Source organism: Oncorhynchus nerka, linkage group LG4, assembly GCF_034236695.1.
Source record: "Oncorhynchus nerka isolate Pitt River linkage group LG4, Oner_Uvic_2.0, whole genome shotgun sequence".
Classification (NCBI taxonomy): Eukaryota; Metazoa; Chordata; class Actinopteri; order Salmoniformes; family Salmonidae; genus Oncorhynchus; species Oncorhynchus nerka.
Genome location: NC_088399.1, coordinates 84,100,441 through 84,120,243, shown reverse-complemented (window position 1 = coordinate 84,120,243; position 19,803 = coordinate 84,100,441). Strand labels below are relative to the sequence as shown.

Below are 19,803 nucleotides of genomic sequence, written 5' to 3'. Positions count from 1 at the left end.
GATAACTGTGGGGAACTATAAAGAGAGAGGATAACTGGGGAACGATAGAGAGAGGATAACTGGGGAAATATAGAGAGAGGATAATTGGGGAACTATAGAGAGAGGATAACTGGGGAACTATAGAGAGAGAGGATAACTGGGGAACTATAGAGAGAGAGGATAACTGTGGGGAACGATAGAGAGAGAGGATATCTGGGGAACGATAGAGAGAGGATAACTGGGGAATGATAGAGAGAGAGGATAATTGGGGAACGATAGAGAGAGAGGATAACTGGGGAACTATAGAGAGAGAGGATAACTGGCGAACGATAGAGAGAGGATAACTGGGGAATGATAGAGAGAGAGGATAATTGGGGAACGATAGAGAGAGAGGATAACTGGGGAACTATAGAGAGAGAGGATAACTGGTGAGCTATAGAGAGAGGATAACCGGGGAACTATAGAGAGAGAGGATAACTGGGGAACTATAAAGAGAGAGGATAACTAGGGAACTATAAAGAGAGAGGATAACTGGGGAACGATAGAGAGAGAGGATAACTGGGGAACGATAGAGAGAGAGGATAACTGGGGAACTATAAAGAGAGAGGATAACTAGGGAACTATAAAGAGAGAGGATAACTGGGGAACGATAGAGAGAGAGGATAACTGGGGAACTATAGAGAGAGAGGATAACTGGGGAACTATATAGAGAGAGGATAACTGGGGAACGATAGAGAGAGAGGATAACTGGGGAACTATAGAGAGAGAGGATAACTGGGGAACTATAAAGAGAGAGGATAACTGTGGGGAACTATAGAGAGAGATGATAACTGTGGGGAACTATAGAGAGAGAGGATAACTGTGGGGAACGATAGAGAGAGGATATCTGGGGAACGATAGAGAGAGGATAACTGGGGAATGATAGAGAGAGAGGATAATTGGGGAACGATAGAGAGAGAGGATAACTGGGGAACTATAGAGAGAGAGGATAACTGGCGAACGATAGAGAGAGAGGATAACTGTGGGGAACTATAAAGAGAGAGGATAACTGGGGAACGATAGAGAGAGAGGATAACTGGGGAACGATAGAGAGAGAGGATAACTGGGGAACTATAAAGAGAGAGGATAACTGTGGGGAACTATAGAGAGAGATGATAACTGTGGGGAACTATAGAGAGAGAGGATAACTGTGGGGAACGATAGAGAGAGGATATCTGGGGAACGATAGAGAGAGGATAACTGGGGAATGATAGAGAGAGAGGATAATTGGGGAACGATAGAGAGAGAGGATAACTGGGGAACTATAGAGAGAGAGGATAACTGTGGGGAACTATAGAGAGAGAGGATAACTGGGGAACGATAGAGAGAGGATAACTGGGGAACTATAGAGAGAGAGGATAACTGGGGAACTATAGAGAGAGAGGATAACTGGGGAACGATAGAGAGAGAGGATAACTGGGGAACTATAGAGAGAGAGAGGATAACTGGGGAACTATAGAGAGAGAGGATAACTGGGGAACTATAGAGAGAGAGGATAACTGGGGAACTATAGAGAGAGAGGATAACTGTGAGGAACGATAGAGAGAGAGGATAAGTGTGGGGAACTATAGAGAGAGAGGATAACTGGGGAACTATAGAGAGAGAGGATAACTGGGGAACGATAGAGAGAGAGGATAACTGGGGAGCTATAGATAGAGAGGATAACTGGGGAACGATAGAGAGAGAGGATAACTGGGGAACGATAGAGAGAGAGGATAACTGGGGAACTATAGAGAGAGAGGATAACTGGGGAACGATAGAGAGAGAGGATAACTGTGGGGAACTATAAAGAGAGAGGATAACTGGGGAACGATAGAGAGAGGATAACTGGGGAAATATAGAGAGAGGATAATTGGGCAACTATAGAGAGAGGATAACTGGGGAACTATAGAGAGAGAGGATAACTGGGGAACTATAGAGAGAGAGGATAACTGTGGGGAACGATAGAGAGAGAGGATATCTGGGGAACGATAGAGAGAGGATAACTGGGGAATGATAGAGAGAGAGATAATTGGGGAACGATAGAGAGAGAGGATAACTGGGGAACTATAGAGAGAGAGGATAACTGGCGAACGATAGAGAGAGGATAACTGGGGAATGATAGAGAGAGAGGATAATTGGGGAACGATAGAGAGAGAGGATAACTGGGGAACTATAGAGAGAGAGGATAACTGGCGAACGATAGAGAGAGAGGATAACTGGGGAACGATAGAGAGAGAGGATAACTGGGGAACTATAGAGAGAGGATAATTGGGGAACTATAGAGATAGGATAACTGGGGAACTATAGAGAGAGATGATAACTGGTGAGCTATAGAGAGAGAGGATAACCGGGGAACTATAGAGAGAGAGGATAACTGGGGAACTATAAAGAGAGAGGATAACTAGGGAACTATAAAGAGAGAGGATAACTGGGGAACGATAGAGAGAGAGGATAACTGGGGAACTATAAAGAGAGAGGATAACTGGGGAACGATAGAGAGAGAGGATAACTGGGGAACTATAAAGAGAGAGGATAACTAGGGAACTATAAAGAGAGAGGATAACTGGGGAACGATAGAGAGAGAGGATAACTGGGGAACTATAGAGAGAGAGGATAACTGGGGAACTATAGAGAGAGAGGATAACTGGGGAACGATAGAGAGAGAGGATAACTAGGGAACTATAAAGAGAGAGGATAACTGGGGAACGATAGAGAGAGAGGATAACTGGGGAACTATAAAGAGAGAGGATAACTGGGAAACTATAGAGAGAGAGGATAACTGGGGAACGATAGAGAGATAGGATAACTGGGGAACGATAGAGAGAGAGGATAACTGGGGAACTATAAAGAGAGAGGATAACTGGGGAACGATAAAGAGAGAGGATAACTGGGGAACGATAGAGAGAGAGGATAACTGGGGAACTATAGAGAGAGGATAACTGTGGGGAACGATAGAGAGAGAGGATAACTGGGGAACTATAGAGAGAGAGGATAACTGTGGGGAACGATAGAGAGAGAGGATAACTGGGGAGCGATAGAGAGAGAGGATAACTGGGGAACGATAGAGAGAGAGGATAACTGGGGAGCGATAGAGAGAGAGGATAACTGGGGAACTATAGAGAGAGAGGATAACTGGAGAGCGATAGAGAGAGAGGATAACTGGGGAACTATAGAGAGAGTGGATAACTGGGGAACTATAGAGAGAGAGGATAACTGTGGGGAACTATAGAGAGAGAGGATAACTGGGGAACTATATAGAGAGAGGATAACTGGGGAACGATAGAGAGAGAGGATAACTGGGGAACGATAGAGAGAGAGGATAACTGGGGAACTATAAAGAGAGGATAATTGGGGAACTATAGAGAGAGGATAACTGGGGAACTATAGAGAGAGAGGATAACTGGGGAGCTATAGAGAGAGAGGATAACCGGGGAACTATATAGAGAGAGGATAACTGGGGAACTATAAAGAGAGAGGATAACTAGGGAACTATAAAGAGAGAGGATAACTGGGGAACGATAGAGAGAGAGGATAACTGGGGAACTATAAAGAGAGAGGATAACTGGGAAACTATAGAGAGAGAGGATAACTGGGGAACGATAGAGAGATAGGATAACTGGGGAACGATAGAGAGAGAGGATAACTGGGGAACTATAAAGAGAGAGGATAACTGGGGAACGATAAAGAGAGAGGATAACTGGGGAACGATAGAGAGAGAGGATAACTGGGGAACTATAGAGAGAGAGGATAACTGTGGGGAACTATAGAGAGAGAGGATAACTGGGGAACGATAGAGAGAGGATAACTGGGGAACTATAGAGAGAGAGGATAACTGTGGGGAACTATAGAGAGAGAGGATAACTGGGGAACGATAGAGAGAGAGGATAACTGGGGAACTGGGGAACTGGGGAACTAGAGAGAGAGGATAACTGGGGAACTATAGAGAGAGAGGATAACTGGGGAACTATAGAGAGAGAGGATAACTGTGAGGAACGATAGAGAGAGAGGATAAGTGTGGGGAACTATAGAGAGAGAGGATAACTGGGGAACTATAGAGAGAGAGGATAACTGGGGAACGATAGAGAGAGAGGATAACTGGGGAGCTATAGATAGAGAGGATAACTGGGGAACGATAGAGAGAGAGGATAACTGGGGAACGATAGAGAGAGAGGATAACTGGGGAACTATAGAGAGAGAGGATAACTGGGGAACGATAGAGAGAGAGGATAACTGTGGGGAACTATAAAGAGAGAGGATAACTGGGGAACGATAGAGAGAGGATAACTGGGGAAATATAGAGAGAGGATAATTGGGCAACTATAGAGAGAGGATAACTGGGGAACTATAGAGAGAGAGGATAACTGGGGAACTATAGAGAGAGAGGATAACTGTGGGGAACGATAGAGAGAGAGGATATCTGGGGAACGATAGAGAGAGGATAACTGGGGAATGATAGAGAGAGAGGATAATTGGGGAACGATAGAGAGAGAGGATAACTGGGGAACTATAGAGAGAGAGGATAACTGGCGAACGATAGAGAGAGGATAACTGGGGAATGATAGAGAGAGAGGATAATTGGGGAACGATAGAGAGAGAGGATAACTGGGGAACTATAGAGAGAGAGGATAACTGGCGAACGATAGAGAGAGAGGATAACTGGGGAACGATAGAGAGAGAGGATAACTGGGGAACTATAGAGAGAGGATAATTGGGGAACTATAGAGATAGGATAACTGGGGAACTATAGAGAGAGATGATAACTGGTGAGCTATAGAGAGAGAGGATAACCGGGAACTATAGAGAGAGAGGATAACTGGGGAACTATAAAGAGAGAGGATAACTAGGGAACTATAAAGAGAGAGGATAACTGGGGAACGATAGAGAGAGAGGATAACTGGGGAACTATAAAGAGAGAGATAACTGGGGAACGATAGAGAGAGAGATAACTGGGGAACTATAAAGAGAGAGGATAACTAGGGAACTATAAAGAGAGAGGATAACTGGGGAACGATAGAGAGAGAGGATAACTGGGGAACTATAGAGAGAGAGGATAACTGGGGAACTATAGAGAGAGAGGATAACTGGGGAACGATAGAGAGAGAGGATAACTAGGGAACTATAAAGAGAGAGGATAACTGGGGAACGATAGAGAGAGAGGATAACTGGGGAACTATAAAGAGAGAGGATAACTGGGAAACTATAGAGAGAGAGGATAACTGGGGAACGATAGAGAGATAGGATAACTGGGGAACGATAGAGAGAGAGGATAACTGGGGAACTATAAAGAGAGAGGATAACTGGGGAACGATAAAGAGAGAGGATAACTGGGGAACGATAGAGAGAGAGGATAACTGGGGAACTATAGAGAGAGGATAACTGTGGGGAACGATAGAGAGAGAGGATAACTGGGGGGAACTATAGAGAGAGAGGATAACTGTGGGGAACGATAGAGAGAGAGGATAACTGGGGAGCGATAGAGAGAGAGGATAACTGGGGAACGATAGAGAGAGAGGATAACTGGGGAGCGATAGAGAGAGAGGATAACTGGGGAACTATAGAGAGAGAGGATAACTGGAGAGCGATAGAGAGAGAGGATAACTGGGGAACTATAGAGAGAGTGGATAACTGGGGAACTATAGAGAGAGAGGATAACTGTGGGGAACTATAGAGAGAGAGGATAACTGGGGAACTATATAGAGAGAGGATAACTGGGGAACGATAGAGAGAGAGGATAACTGTGAAGAACTATATAGAGAGAGGATAACTGTGGGGAACGATAGAGAGAGAGGATAACTGGGGAACGATAGAGAGATAGGATAACTGGGGAACGATAGAGAGAGAGGATAACTGGGGAACTATAAAGAGAGAGGATAACTGGGGAACGATAAAGAGAGAGGATAACTGGGGAACGATAGAGAGAGAGGATAACTGGGGAACTATAGAGAGAGGATAACTGTGGGGAACGATAGAGAGAGAGGATAACTGGGGGGAACTATAGAGAGAGAGGATAACTGTGGGGAACGATAGAGAGAGAGGATAACTGGGGAGCGATAGAGAGAGAGGATAACTGGGGAACGATAGAGAGAGAGGATAACTGGGGAGCGATAGAGAGAGAGGATAACTGGGGAACTATAGAGAGAGAGGATAACTGGAGAGCGATAGAGAGAGAGGATAACTGGGGAACTATAGAGAGAGTGGATAACTGGGGAACTATAGAGAGAGAGGATAACTGTGGGGAACTATAGAGAGAGAGGATAACTGGGGAACTATATAGAGAGAGGATAACTGGGGAACGATAGAGAGAGAGGATAACTGTGAGGAACTATATAGAGAGAGGATAACTGTGGGGAACGATAGAGAGAGAGGATAACTGGGGAACTATAGAGAGAGAGGATAACTGGGGAACTATAGAGAGAGGATAACTGTGGGGAACGATAGAGAGAGGATAACTGGGGAACTATAGAGAGAGAGGATAACTGTGGGGAACTATAGAGAGAGAGGATAACTGGGGAACGATAGAGAGAGAGGATAACTGGGGAACTATAGAGAGAGAGAGGATAACTGGGGAACTATAGAGAGAGAGGATAACTGGGGAACTATAGAGAGAGAGGATAACTGGGGAACTATAGAGAGAGAGGATAACTGTGAGGAACGATAGAGAGAGAGGATAAGTGTGGGGAACTATAGAGAGAGAGGATAACTGGGGAACTATAGAGAGAGAGGATAACTGGGGAACGATAGAGAGAGAGGATAACTGGGGAGCTATAGATAGAGAGGATAACTGGGGAACGATAGAGAGAGAGGATAACTGGGGAACGATAGAGAGAGAGGATAACTGGGGAACTATAGAGAGAGAGGATAACTGGGGAACGATAGAGAGAGAGGATAACTGTGGGGAACTATAAAGAGAGAGGATAACTGGGGAACGATAGAGAGAGGATAACTGGGGAAATATAGAGAGAGGATAATTGGGCAACTATAGAGAGAGGATAACTGGGGAACTATAGAGAGAGAGGATAACTGGGGAACTATAGAGAGAGAGGATAACTGTGGGGAACGATAGAGAGAGAGGATATCTGGGGAACGATAGAGAGAGGATAACTGGGGAATGATAGAGAGAGAGGATAATTGGGGAACGATAGAGAGAGAGGATAACTGGGGAACTATAGAGAGAGAGGATAACTGGCGAACGATAGAGAGAGGATAACTGGGGAATGATAGAGAGAGAGGATAATTGGGGAACGATAGAGAGAGAGGATAACTGGGGAACTATAGAGAGAGAGGATAACTGGGGAACTATAGAGAGAGGATAATTGGGGAACTATAGAGATAGGATAACTGGGGAACTATAGAGAGAGATGATAACTGGTGAGCTATAGAGAGAGAGGATAACCGGGGAACTATAGAGAGAGAGGATAACTGGGGAACTATAAAGAGAGAGGATAACTAGGGAACTATAAAGAGAGAGGATAACTGGGGAACGATAGAGAGAGAGGATAACTGGGGAACTATAAAGAGAGAGGATAACTGGGGAACGATAGAGAGAGAGGATAACTGGGGAACTATAAAGAGAGAGGATAACTAGGGAACTATAAAGAGAGAGGATAACTGGGGAACGATAGAGAGAGAGGATAACTGGGGAACTATAGAGAGAGAGGATAACTGGGGAACTATAGAGAGAGAGGATAACTGGGGAACGATAGAGAGAGAGGATAACTGGGGAACTATAAAGAGAGAGGATAACTGGGGAACTATAGAGAGAGAGGATAACTGGGGAACTATAGAGAGAGAGGATAACTGGGGAACGATAGAGAGAGAGGATAACTGGGGAACTATAAAGAGAGAGGATAACTGGGGAACTATAGAGAGAGAGGATAACTGGGGAACTATAGAGAGAGAGGATAACTGGGGAACGATAGAGAGAGAGGATAACTGGGGAACGATAGAGAGAGAGGATAACTGGGGAACTATAAAGAGAGAGGATAACTGTGGGGAACTATAGAGAGAGATGATAACTGTGGGGAACTATAGAGAGAGAGGATAACTGTGGGGAACGATAGAGAGAGGATATCTGGGGAACGATAGAGAGAGGATAACTGGGGAATGATAGAGAGAGAGGATAATTGGGGAACGATAGAGAGAGAGGATAACTGGGGAACTATAGAGAGAGAGGATAACTGGCGAACGATAGAGAGAGAGGATAACTGTGAGGAACTATATAGAGAGAGGATAACTGGGGAACTATAGAGAGAGAGGATAACTGGGGAACTATAGAGAGAGAGGATAACTGTGAGGAACTATATAGAGAGAGGATAACTGGGGAACTATAGAGAGAGAGGATAACTGTGGGGAACTATAGAGAGAGAGGATAACTGGGGAACTATAGAGAGAGAGGATAACTGGGGAACGATAGAGAGAGAGGATAACTGTGAGGAACTATATAGAGAGAGGATAACTGTGGGGAACTATAGAGAGAGAGGATAACTGGGGAACTATAGAGAGAGAGGATAACTGGGGAACTATAGAGAGAGAGGATAACTGGGGAACTATAGAGAGAGAGGATAACTGTGGGGAACTATATAGAGAGAGGATAACTGTGGGGAACTATAGAGAGAGAGGATAACTGTGGGGAACTATAGAGAGAGAGGATAACTGTGGGGAACGATAGAGAGAGAGGATAACTGTGAGGAACTATATAGAGAGAGGATAACTGTGGGGAACTATAGAGAGAGAGGATAACTGTGAGGAACTATATAGAGAGAGGATAACTGTGGGGATCTATAGAGAGAGAGGATAACTGTGGGGAACTATAGAGAGAGAGGATAACTGTGGGGAACTATAGAGAGAGAGGATAACTGTGGGGAACTATAGAGAGAGGATAACTGGGGAACTATAGAGAGAGAGGATAGATTTGACCAGATTTTAGCCTATGCCAACACTACAGACGTGTAGGCTGCAGCATTACCACTATACCAGCCAGGCCACTGCCCAGTAGCCTGTATGTGACCTGTATGTAACCAGTGTGTGACCTTTATGTGACCTCAGTGTGTTGTTTCGTAGGATCAAAGTGAACGACCAGATTGTGGAGGTGGACGGCACCAGTCTGGTGGGAGTGACCCAGAGCTTTGCTGCCTCCGTCCTGAGGAACACCCAGGGAGTGGTCAGGTAATACCAACAGTCATATTCATAATAAAATATATTTTATTTCTTTATCCAGATGAGTCCAAGGTACCACAAAGTGGCATAAACCACAGCAGTCATGGTCATGAGAGAACAAGGACAGAGCCCCGCCTACTCTGGGGTCTACCTCTCTCTACCTCTCTACCTCTCTCAAACACTCTCTACCTCTCTACCTCTCTCTACCTCTCTCTTTACCTCTCTACCTCTCTCTACCTCTCTCTTTACCTCTCTACCTCTCTCAAACACTCTCTACCTCTCTCTACCTCTCTACCTCTCTACCTCTCTCAAACACTCTCTAACTCTCTAATACTCTCTACCTCTCCAATACTCTCTACCTCTCTAATACTTTCTACCTCTACCTCTCTAATACTCTCTACCTCTCTCTACCTCGCTCTAGCTCTCTACCTCTACCTCTCTCTACCTCTCTAATACTCTCTACCTCTCTAATGCTCTCTGGGGTCCACTCACCAACTAAGAATTCACTAAATGGGACACACATCAAATTGAGACTCACGCATACAGAATTCTGCAAAAACACCTTCCGTGTACAACGTAAAACACCAAATAATGCTTGCAGAGCAGAATTAGGACGATTCTCGCTAATTATGAAAATCCAGAAAATATCAATTAAATTCTACAACCAACTAAAAAGAAGCGATTCTCCTTAACAAAGCCCTCACCTATAGAGAGGTGAACCTGTAGATAAGTCCCCTCAGTCAGCTTGTAAGGGGACTCTCTTGTCAAACAGACCCCACAGAGCCACAGAACAGCAACACAATTACACCCAAACAAATCATAAGAAAACTAAGAACCTTTCTTGAAACATTGTAAAGACTCAACAAAAAAACAGAGCAAACTGGAATGTTATTTGGCCCTTAACAGGGAGTACATAGTAGCAGAATGTCTGGCCACTGTGACTGACCCAAAATGAAGGAAGTTTTGACTGAGTCCAGAGGTCACTATCGCACATGGCTCTCAAGAGAAGACAGGCTATGTGCCCACTGCCCACAAAATGAGAATGGAAACAGAGCTGCTGTTCCTAACTTCCTGACAAATGTATGACCATATTAGAGACACATATTTCCCTCAGATTACACAGACCCACAACGAATTTGAAAACAAATCAGACATTGATAAACTCCCATATCTATTAGGTGAAATACCACAGTGTGCCATCACAGCAGCAAGATGTGTGACATGTTGCCACAAGAAAAGGGAGCACGAACAACATTGTAAATACAACCTATTTTTATCTGTTCATTTATTTTCCCTGTCATACACATTGCTACAACACTGTACATAGCCAATAATATAACATTTGAAATGTCTATATTCTTTAAAAACTGAGTGTAATTTTTACTGTTTATTTCAGATTGTCCTGTAGTTCATTCACTGTAATTGGAGAATTGAGTGGGTTCTGGTAGTCTTTAATAGCTGACTCGAAGATTTGTATATGTTTTTGCTATAGAGCCAAAAATATTGGAGAAGTGGTTTATCCACACATCTCTGTTTTGGGTAGATAGCTCTTCATGTTGTTTGTTTAGTTTCTTAGTGTATTTCTGCATTGTTTTAGTGTTTCGCAATAGTGCAGGCGTAGACTCAGGTTTTCTGGGTCTCTGTTTTTTTTGGATGGACACGTTCCTCAATTCCCTTCTTAGTTTTTTGCATTCTTCATTAAACCATTTGTCATTATTGTTTATTTTCTTAGGTCGTCTGCTTGAAATGTTTAGATTTGATAGAGAAGCTGAGAGGTGAAATATACTGATAAGGCTTTCTACTGGCAAGTTTACACCGTTTTCAACCTATTTAATAGAGTGGCTTCGGTCTGATCTATACCAAATGATCATACCCCCTGAGTCCCTTTCCTGGTTTACGACTGGTAGTTTGGTGGATGGGACTACCAGCTCTCTGTAACCTAGAGGCCAACCAGTGGGCATAGGCCTGATCCGGGGGCCTATATAGGATGTGGCCAGGGTTGGTTTGGGGTTGGGGGTGGAGGCGTGGCTGATGATGCTGTGGTCTGGGTGTATGTCCTCTGGGGGGGAGTCTCGCGGGTCTAGGGTCTGGGCGAGGTGCTCATCGCTCTGTTGCTGCTGTTTGAGGTGCAGGGACTGCGGTTGAGAGCGATGTCTTTCAAGGTCCTGGCAAAGTTGAGGTCCGTGGTCTTGTTGGGGTGTACCTGGTCATAGAGGCTGTCCAAATCCAGGGTGGGGTGATGGGCCAGGGAAACAATGGGTTTTGAGTGAGACACAGTCATGGGAAATGCTTGCATTCACCTCTCTCTCTCTCTCTCTCTCTCTCTCTCTCTCTCCCTCTCTCTCTCTTTCACTCTCTACCTCCCACTCTTTCTATTGATGTCTCTCTCTCTCGCTCTCTTTGGTCTGTTTAGTTAAAACTGCTTTGTTAGAGGAGCATAACTCAGTGTACAGCTACAGTAGTCTGTCGTATAGTCGTTCTTTCTGCTCATAAAACATTATGCATGTGTCCACTTTACTGTGATTCTCTTACAGAACCTTTTCTCTGTAGCTCTGAGCTCACTGAGAAAGTGCTGTTTACATTATGTTGTGCCTTATAGAGGGAAGGGGGCCATTTTGTCTCCAAACTTAACCCAACGTACTGTATGTTTTCAAACTGCAGACCACCAAAACTGCTACACAAACACAGAACATAGCCTGCATGTGAAAAACGTTTTGCCGGACCCCCATTCATGCTACATTAGCATAATGTAAATAGAGTGTAAATATGTCTCATTGTGAAAGAGTAGTGGACAGCAGGCCTCCGCTCCACAGAGCAGAACACTCTTCTCCCAAACAATAGAGGAGCACAGCATGGAAGAGAAGAGCTTTATGAATAACCCCCTCCCAGCATGCATCAGTTAGGCAGGCAGTTAGCCCAAGTCGGCTAGGCGAACTCAAAAGACCTTCACTTGAAAAATTAGGGGAAAAAACGGCAATAGTGCTGTTTGGCCATTCTGATACGCCGTAGCCAGTATACACTTCCTCAAAATAGTCAGAATTCATCTAAGATTTTTCTAACTAAGATGTTTGGTGCATTATTTCTCAATGAAAAAACGTGCATGAAAACAAGTCGTCTCTCATTGAATGACAACAAAGACTTTATTGAAGAATCCCTACAGTTGACCTTCGGCTCCCAAACTTTGACTGGCATCAAGAAAAAAATGTGTGCCCGAATGGCCGGAAAAATCTTATCGAAGTCCAAAACGAAGAAAAACATCACAAAATGGCGTCATAATATATGCACAAACTCTTACGAACTGTTTTGTCTGAGAAGCATGTGGACGCGTTTAGATCTCTCTCTCTCTTTCAGTCCTCTATGTCTCTCCCTCTCTCTTTCAGTCCTCTCTCTTTCTCTCTCTCTTTCAGTCCTCTCTCTCTCTCTCTTTCAGTCCTCTCTCTCTCTTTCAGTCCTCTCTCTCCCTCTCTCTTTCAGTCCTCTCTCTCCCTCTCTCTTTCAGTCCTCTCTCTCTCCCTCTCTCTTTCAGTCCTCTCTCTGCCTCTCTTTCAGTCCTCTCTCTCTCCCTCTCTCCTTCAGTCCTCTCTCTCTCTCTTTAAGTCCTCTCTCTCCTTCTCTCTTTCAGTCCTCTCTCTCCCTCTCTCTTTCAGTCCTCTCTCTCTCTCTCTCTCCCTCTCTCTTTTAGTCCTCTCTCTCTCCCTCTCTCGTTCAGTCCTCTCTCTCTCTCCCTCTCTTTTTCAGTCCTCTCTCTCTCCCCCTCTCTCTTTCAGTCCTCTCTCTCTCTCCCTCTCTCTTTCAGTCCTCTCTCTCTCTCTCTCTCTTTCAGTCCTCTCCCTCCCTCTCTTGCTCTTTTTGTCCTCTCTTATATAGTGTTGTTTTTCCCTCTCTCCCTCTCTCTTTCAGTCCTCTCTCTCTCTCTCTCCCTCTCTCTTTCGGTCCTCTCTCTCTCCCCCTCTCTCTTTCAGTCCTCTCTCTCTCTCCCTCTCTCTTTCAGTCCTCTCTCTCTCTCCCTCTCTCTTTCAGTCCTCTCCCTCCCTCTCTTGCTCTTTTTGTCCTCTCTTATATAGTGTTGTTTTTCCCTCTCTCCCTCTCTCTTTCAGTCCTCTCTCTCTCTCTCTCCCTCTCTCTTTCGGTCCTCTCTCTCTCTCCCTCTCTCTTTCAGTCCTCTCTCTCTCTCCCTCTCTCTTTCAGTCCTCTCTCTCTCCCTCTCTCTTTCAGTCCTCTCCCTCCCTCTCTTGCTCTTTTTGTCCTCTCTTATATAGTGTTGTTTTTCCCTCTCTCCCCCTCTGTTGGTTTACTCTCCTCTGAATTATTATTATTATATCACTCTGTCATCCATCACAGACAAGACGACCAGGATTAGACAGCACTTTTATTTCTGTTAACCTGCGAGTAACCTTCCATCTAAAGAGCACTAATATTATTGTAAATATTACAAATGGAATTCTATTGATTTCATACTGCCGCTGCAATCTCTCAGGGACTTGTGTACCTAATGACACCCTAGTCCCTATATAGTGCACTACTTTTGACCAGAGCCCTATAGGGAATAGGGTGCCATTATTAGGGAAGCCATATCTGCTTAATGGTGTGAATGGTGAAGAGAGATGGAATGGAAGGATGTGTCAAACTGTGTCAAACTCTATTGCAGCATATTGTTCCCTAAGCAGCTGTTTACTGAGACAATATTGATTAAAGCATGGACAGCAGCTAAGAGAGAAAGTGAAAAAGAACACACATTTTCTTTCTTTCTCTCTTCTCACTTATTTTCTTTTGATCTGTTCTCTCCTCTTCTCTGCTCTCTATCTCTCCTTTTTCATTCACTCTCTTCTTCCTCCTGTCCAGTAAATCTCTCTCCCTCTCTCTCTCCTCCCTGGGTTTGATCGCCCTGTGTCCCAGATTTGCCATTTCAACTCAATTTAACCCTGACTTACGACATCATCCAGGTCTCTGGAACCAGATGAGTAAGATGTCACTGATCACCACATGAAACTATAATCGCATTATGGTAAAAAAAGAAGAAAGATCTATATTTATGAGCCAGATATTAAAAGACAGCACAATATGAAACTAACATCCCACAATGGTTGACAGAGGGCATATCCTTTGTGTGAGGAAGTGAAGTGCGGACATCCCTCAAATCCCTAACCATGTGCGTCCCACATGGCACCCTATTCCCTATGTAGTGCACTACTTTTAACCAGAGCCCTATGGGCCCTCGTCAAAAGCAGTAAGGGAAGGGAATAGTGTGCCATTAGAGAAGCAGCCCGTGTCTGTCAACATAGCAGCTCCTAATGGACTAGACATGTTCTCTGCATTATGGCTGTTGTTCCCAGAGCAGTGGGAGGCAGGGTGGAACCCCCATGCATGTTGCTTTTCCGGGAATGCAGAAACTGTTTCCAGGTCAGCTGCTAGATGGAGAGATGGCCGTGATTCCTCTCTGTTGTTGCTTCAGATGTAGCTCAACGTTAGCCTCTGGACTGTGGAGCGTATAGCACTGAAGCTCTGTAATCAGCGGGCCCACTCCGGATGATTGGAGACTCAAATATGCTCTCCCGCTGAGATAGAGGGATCCATCTTGGAGTAAACGAGAGAGAAACCAGAGAAAGATGTGTTTTTGCCTCTTGTATGCTGGGTGGTAGAGAGGGAACATGGGGAGAGGTGACCTGGCGTTCACAAATCTATTACTGAATGACTTAAAGACCATCCCAAACACTGGATTTGGTTTTTGGAGGTTTGAGTCAGAGTTAGCAAGATACTGCCCGAATAAATATATACCTTCAATGTTGTTATAAACTGGACAAAGTGGATTCATTAAAAGGTGAATGTTCCTAATAATAGTAGTAGTGGAAATGGGATTACCACTAACAGCAACTACAACAACAATATTCATGAGAATGCCTGTGACGACCAGTCTCTATAGCCAGACTGTGCTCACTGAGTCTGTACCTAGTCAGTGTTTTCCTCAGTTTTCTATCAGTCACAGTGGTCAGATAGTCTGCCACCATGTACTGTCTGTTTAGAGACAAAAAGCATTGAAGTTGACATACATTTTTTGTGGTGTCTTTCCAATGGGTGATTTATTTTAATTTTGCTTTGTGATAATGTGGTCATATTTTCTGAGTGCTCTCCTGAGGCTCTATGGAGTTGGTTTGGGTTAGTGATCTGAGCATCAGAACTGGCCCAGGGGACTCCTCTCTTGTTTCATCTCTTGACATTGTAGGGCTGTGTGATGATATGTTTCAGGGTTGCTTATTTGTTCTATTCTAATAAGGGGGGCTATTGGCCCAATTCTGCTCTACATTAGTTATTTGGAGGTTTTCTTTGCACTTCAAAACTCTGCATGCAGTATTTTGATTGGATGTTTGTCCCATTTGGTAAATTCATTATTAGAGAGGGGACACCATACTTCGCTGCCATTTTGTGCCAGATTCTAATTGGAATTTCCATTTTAATGTTGCTTCTAATGACATATAATGCTCTTCTTGCTTTGTCTCTTAGCTTGTTCACAGCCATGTGAAAGCCACCTGTGTTGCTGATATTTAGTCCTAGATATGTGTAGTTTTTGGTGTGTTCTAATAGAACTGTGTCCAAATAGAATTCATGTTTGTGATCCTGATTTCCGGACCTTTTTTTGAATATTCTATTCAGTTTTCTTTAGGTTATCTGTCAGAACCCAGGTCTGTCAGAACCTGTGCAGATGATCTAGGTGCTGCAGTAGCTCCTTAGTGGGAGGCCACAACACCAGGTCATCTGCGTACAGCAGACACTTGATTTCAGTGTTGTGTAAGGTGAGACCAGGTGCTGCAGATTCTTCTAATGTTTTTGCCAATTCATTAATGTAGATGTTAAACAGTGTTGAACTTGAGCAGCCCTGTTTCACCCTGTTCACCCCGTTCACCCTGTTTCACCCTGTTCACCCTGTTTCACACCACGTCCCTGAGCGAAGAAGTCTGTTTACTTGTTGCCAATTTTAACCACACATTTGTTTTTAGTGTACTTTGATTTGATAACTCTCTCTCTCACCAGTGGACGGCATGGCAGTCCTAGGCTTTGTAGGGTATGGTAGTGTAGGGTGGGGTATGGTAGAGTATGGTAGGGTATGGTTGGGTGGGGTAGGGTATGGTATGGTAGAGGATGGTAGGGTATGGTAGAGTAGGGTAGGGTGGGGTACGGTAGAGGATGGTAGGGTGGGATATGGTAGGGTGGGGTATGGTAGTGTAGGGTATGGTATGGTAGGGTGGGGTAGGATATGGTAGAGTATGGTAGGGTATGGTAGAGTGGAGTGGGGTATGGTAGAGTATGGTAGGATAGGTAGGGGTATGGTAGGGATGGTAGAGTGGAGTGGGGTATGGTAGAGTATGGTAGGATAGGTATGGGTATGGTAGGGTATGGTAGAGTATGGTAGAGTATGGTAGGGTATGGTAGAATGGGGTATGTTAGGGTATGGTAGGTGGGGTATGTTAGGGTATGGTAGGTAGGGTATGGTAGGGAATGGTAGGGTATGGTAGAGTATGGTAGGGTATGATAGAGTATGGTAGGGTATGATAGAGTATTGTAGGGTAGGGTAGGATATGGTAGGGTGGGGTAGGGTAGGGTATGGTAGAGTATTGTATGGCAGGGTTGGGTGGGGTATGGTAGAGTAGGGTATGGTATGGTAGGGTATGGTAGAGTGGGGTGGGGTATGGTAGAGTATGGTGGGGTGGGGTGGGGTAGGGTAGGGTATGGTAGAGTTTGGTAGGGTATGGTAGAGTGGGGTGGGGTATGGTAGAGTAGGGTAGGGTGTGGTAGGGTAGGGTATGGTAGAGTATGGTAGGGTGGGGTAGGGTATGGTATGGTAGAGTATGGTAGGGTGGGGTATGGTAGAGTATGGTAGGGTATGGTATGGTAGGATAATGTATGGTAGTGTATGGTAGGGTGGGGTATGGTATGGTAGAGTGGGGTATGGTAGAGTATGGTAGGGTGGGGTAGGGTATGGTATGGTAGGGTATGGTATGGTAGAGTATGGTATGGTATTGTATGGTAGGGTATGGTAGAGTATGGTATGGTAGAGTATGGTAGGGTGGGGTATGGTAGAGTATGGTAGGGTATGGTGAGGTTTGGTAGGGTGGGGTACGGTAGGGTAGGGTATTGGTAGGGTAGGGTAGGGTAAGGTATGGTAGAGTATGGTAAGGTAGGGTACGGTAGGGTAGGGTAGGGTATGGTCGGGTTGGGGTTTGATAGGGTGGGGTAGGGTGTGAGAGAATGGCTGGTACAGCTGTAACCCTGAGCCTGTGCCAGTGCCTGACGTGCACATTCCACCCTGGAGGGCTGCATGACATTTATCACGTCACTGTGTTACTGATGAAAGCCACCTTCCCCCTCCTCGCCTCCACTCCTCTATAATCAGATCCTGCCGTTAAGTCCCTGCCAATCGCACAGACTGCCTGTTACAGCCTCAAACAACACACAAACAAATAAACAGTTTCAAATTAGGACAGAGAAAGTTCAGTCGTGTTTAGTTAAGCTGATAAATGAATGAGAAAAAGTCAATGGAAGAGGTGTATTGAAGTGAAGCTCTCATTCCTCAGTAAACCAACATGCACAGTGTTTCAGTGTATTGTAAAGTCAATGGAAGAGGTGTATTGAAGTGAAGCTCTCATTCCTCAGTAAACCAACATGCACAGTGTTTCAGTGTATTGTAAAGTCAATGGAAGAGGTGTATTGAAGTGAAGCTCTCATTCCTCAGTAAACCAACATGCACAGTGTTTCAGTGTATTGTAAAGTCAATGGAAGAGGTGTATTGAAGTGAAGCTCTCATTCCTCAGTAAACCAACATGCACAGTGTTTCAGTGTATTGTAAAGTCAATGGAAGAGGTGTATTGAAGTGAAGCTCTCATTCCTCAGTAAACCAACATGCACAGTGTTTCAGTGTATTGTAAAGTCAGCACTTCTGTGACACGCAACAGCAGTTATTTTTCCAATCTATTGTCCAATGATTCTTCATTATGTGAAAGTTTAATCCCCCCCGTATGCTGTTGCTGATTGGCTGTTGCTGTCCGTTTCCAGGTTTGTGATTGGTCGAGAGCGTCCGGGCCAGGTGAGCGAGGTGGCTGCTCTGATCCAACAGACTCTGGAGCAGGAGAGGAGACAGAGAGAGATGCTGGAGCAGCAGTATGCCCAGTATGCCCAGTACGACGATGAGGTGGGTAGCCTACTGCCCCACTCTCTCACCCTGCTACTGATACACCTGTTAGTGTGGCCCATCAAATCCTATACAGTTTTATTAACTCATTCTACAACAATGACTAACTTACTGAATCACTAATCAAATCAAATCAAATGGTATTGGTCACATGGTTAGCAGATGTTAATGCAAGTGTAGCGAAATGCTTGTACACTCTTCTACTGATCAGGGCCTGTAAGCATCTCAGTAGGATTGCTGATTTAGGATCAGTTTTGCCTTTTAGATTAGGATGAATATGTATGGAAAGAGGGGGGGGGGTGTTGATGCTGGATCAGTACTCCAGTTTGATATGGACCCAGCTCTATTTCACCCTCCTAATGACTAACCTGTGTGGTCACACTGCACTCAGACCTGTGTGGTCACACTGCACTCAGACCTGTGTGGTCACACTGCACTCAGACCTGTGTGGTCACACTGCACTCAGACCTGTGTGGTCACACTGCCCTCAGACCTGTGTGGTCACACTGCCCTCAGACCTGTGTGGTCACACTGCACTCAGACCTGTGTGGTCACACTGCACTCAGACCTGTGTGTTCACACTACACTCAGACCTGTGTGGTCAGACTGCACTCAGACCTGTGTGGTCACACTGCACTCAGACCTGTGTGTTCACACTGCACTCAGACCTGTGTGGTCACACTGCACTCAGACCTGTGTGGTCACACTGCACTCAGACCTGTGTGTTCACACTGCACTCAGACCTGTGTGTTCACACTGCACTCAGACCAGTGCGGTCACACTGCCCTCAGACCTGTGTGGTCACACTGCACTCAGACCTGTGTGGTCACACTGCACTCAGATCTGTGTGGTCACACTGCCCTCAGACCTGTGTGGTCACACTGCACTCAGACCTGTGTGGTCACACTGCACTCAGACCGGTGTGTTCACACTGCACTCAGACCTGTGTGGTCACACTGCACTCAGACCTGTGTGTTCACACTGCACTCAGACCAGTGTGGTCACACTGCCCTCAGACCTGTGTGGTCACACTGCACTCAGACCTGTGTGGTCACACTGCACTCAGATCTGTGTGGTCACACTGCCCTCAGACCTGTGTGGTCACACTGCACTCAGACCTGTGTGGTCACACTGCACTCAGACCGGTGTGTTCACACTGCACTCAGACCTGTGTGGTCACACTGCACTCAGACCTGTGTGGTCACACTGCACTCAGACCGGTGTGTTCACACTGCACTCAGACCTGTGTGGTCACACTGCACTCAGACCTGTGTGGTCACACTGCCCTCAGACCTGTGTGGTCACACTGCACTCAGACCTGTGTGGTCACACTGCACTCCAATCCCGTTCTCCAACATTGCAATTGACTGCCGCAGGTCAATCTTGGTCATGAGTTGGGGTTGTGATAATGGAAAATCAGGCGTAGTGAAACAGCTCGAGAATAATGTGGCTGTTCACATTATAAC

General features: G+C 45.2%; 1 protein-coding gene across 5 annotated transcripts in view; it reads left to right on the top strand.

Annotated features, from left to right (window-relative positions):
• ppp1r9a (protein phosphatase 1, regulatory subunit 9A) overlaps positions 1–19,803 on the top strand; it is a 160,180-nt gene that overhangs the window by 88,800 nt on the left and 51,577 nt on the right. For 3 of the 5 annotated variants that reach the window (XM_065017975.1, XM_065017976.1, XM_065017973.1), the window contains exons 5-6: positions 9,061–9,165; positions 18,202–18,337. In XM_065017975.1, the coding sequence (XP_064874047.1) occupies positions 9,061–9,165; positions 18,202–18,337 (241 nt within the window). Of the gene's footprint in view, positions 1–9,045; positions 9,166–18,201; positions 18,338–19,803 lie in introns of all 5 variants that reach the window. The other 2 variants (XM_065017971.1, XM_065017974.1) reach the window with 1 other exon arrangement.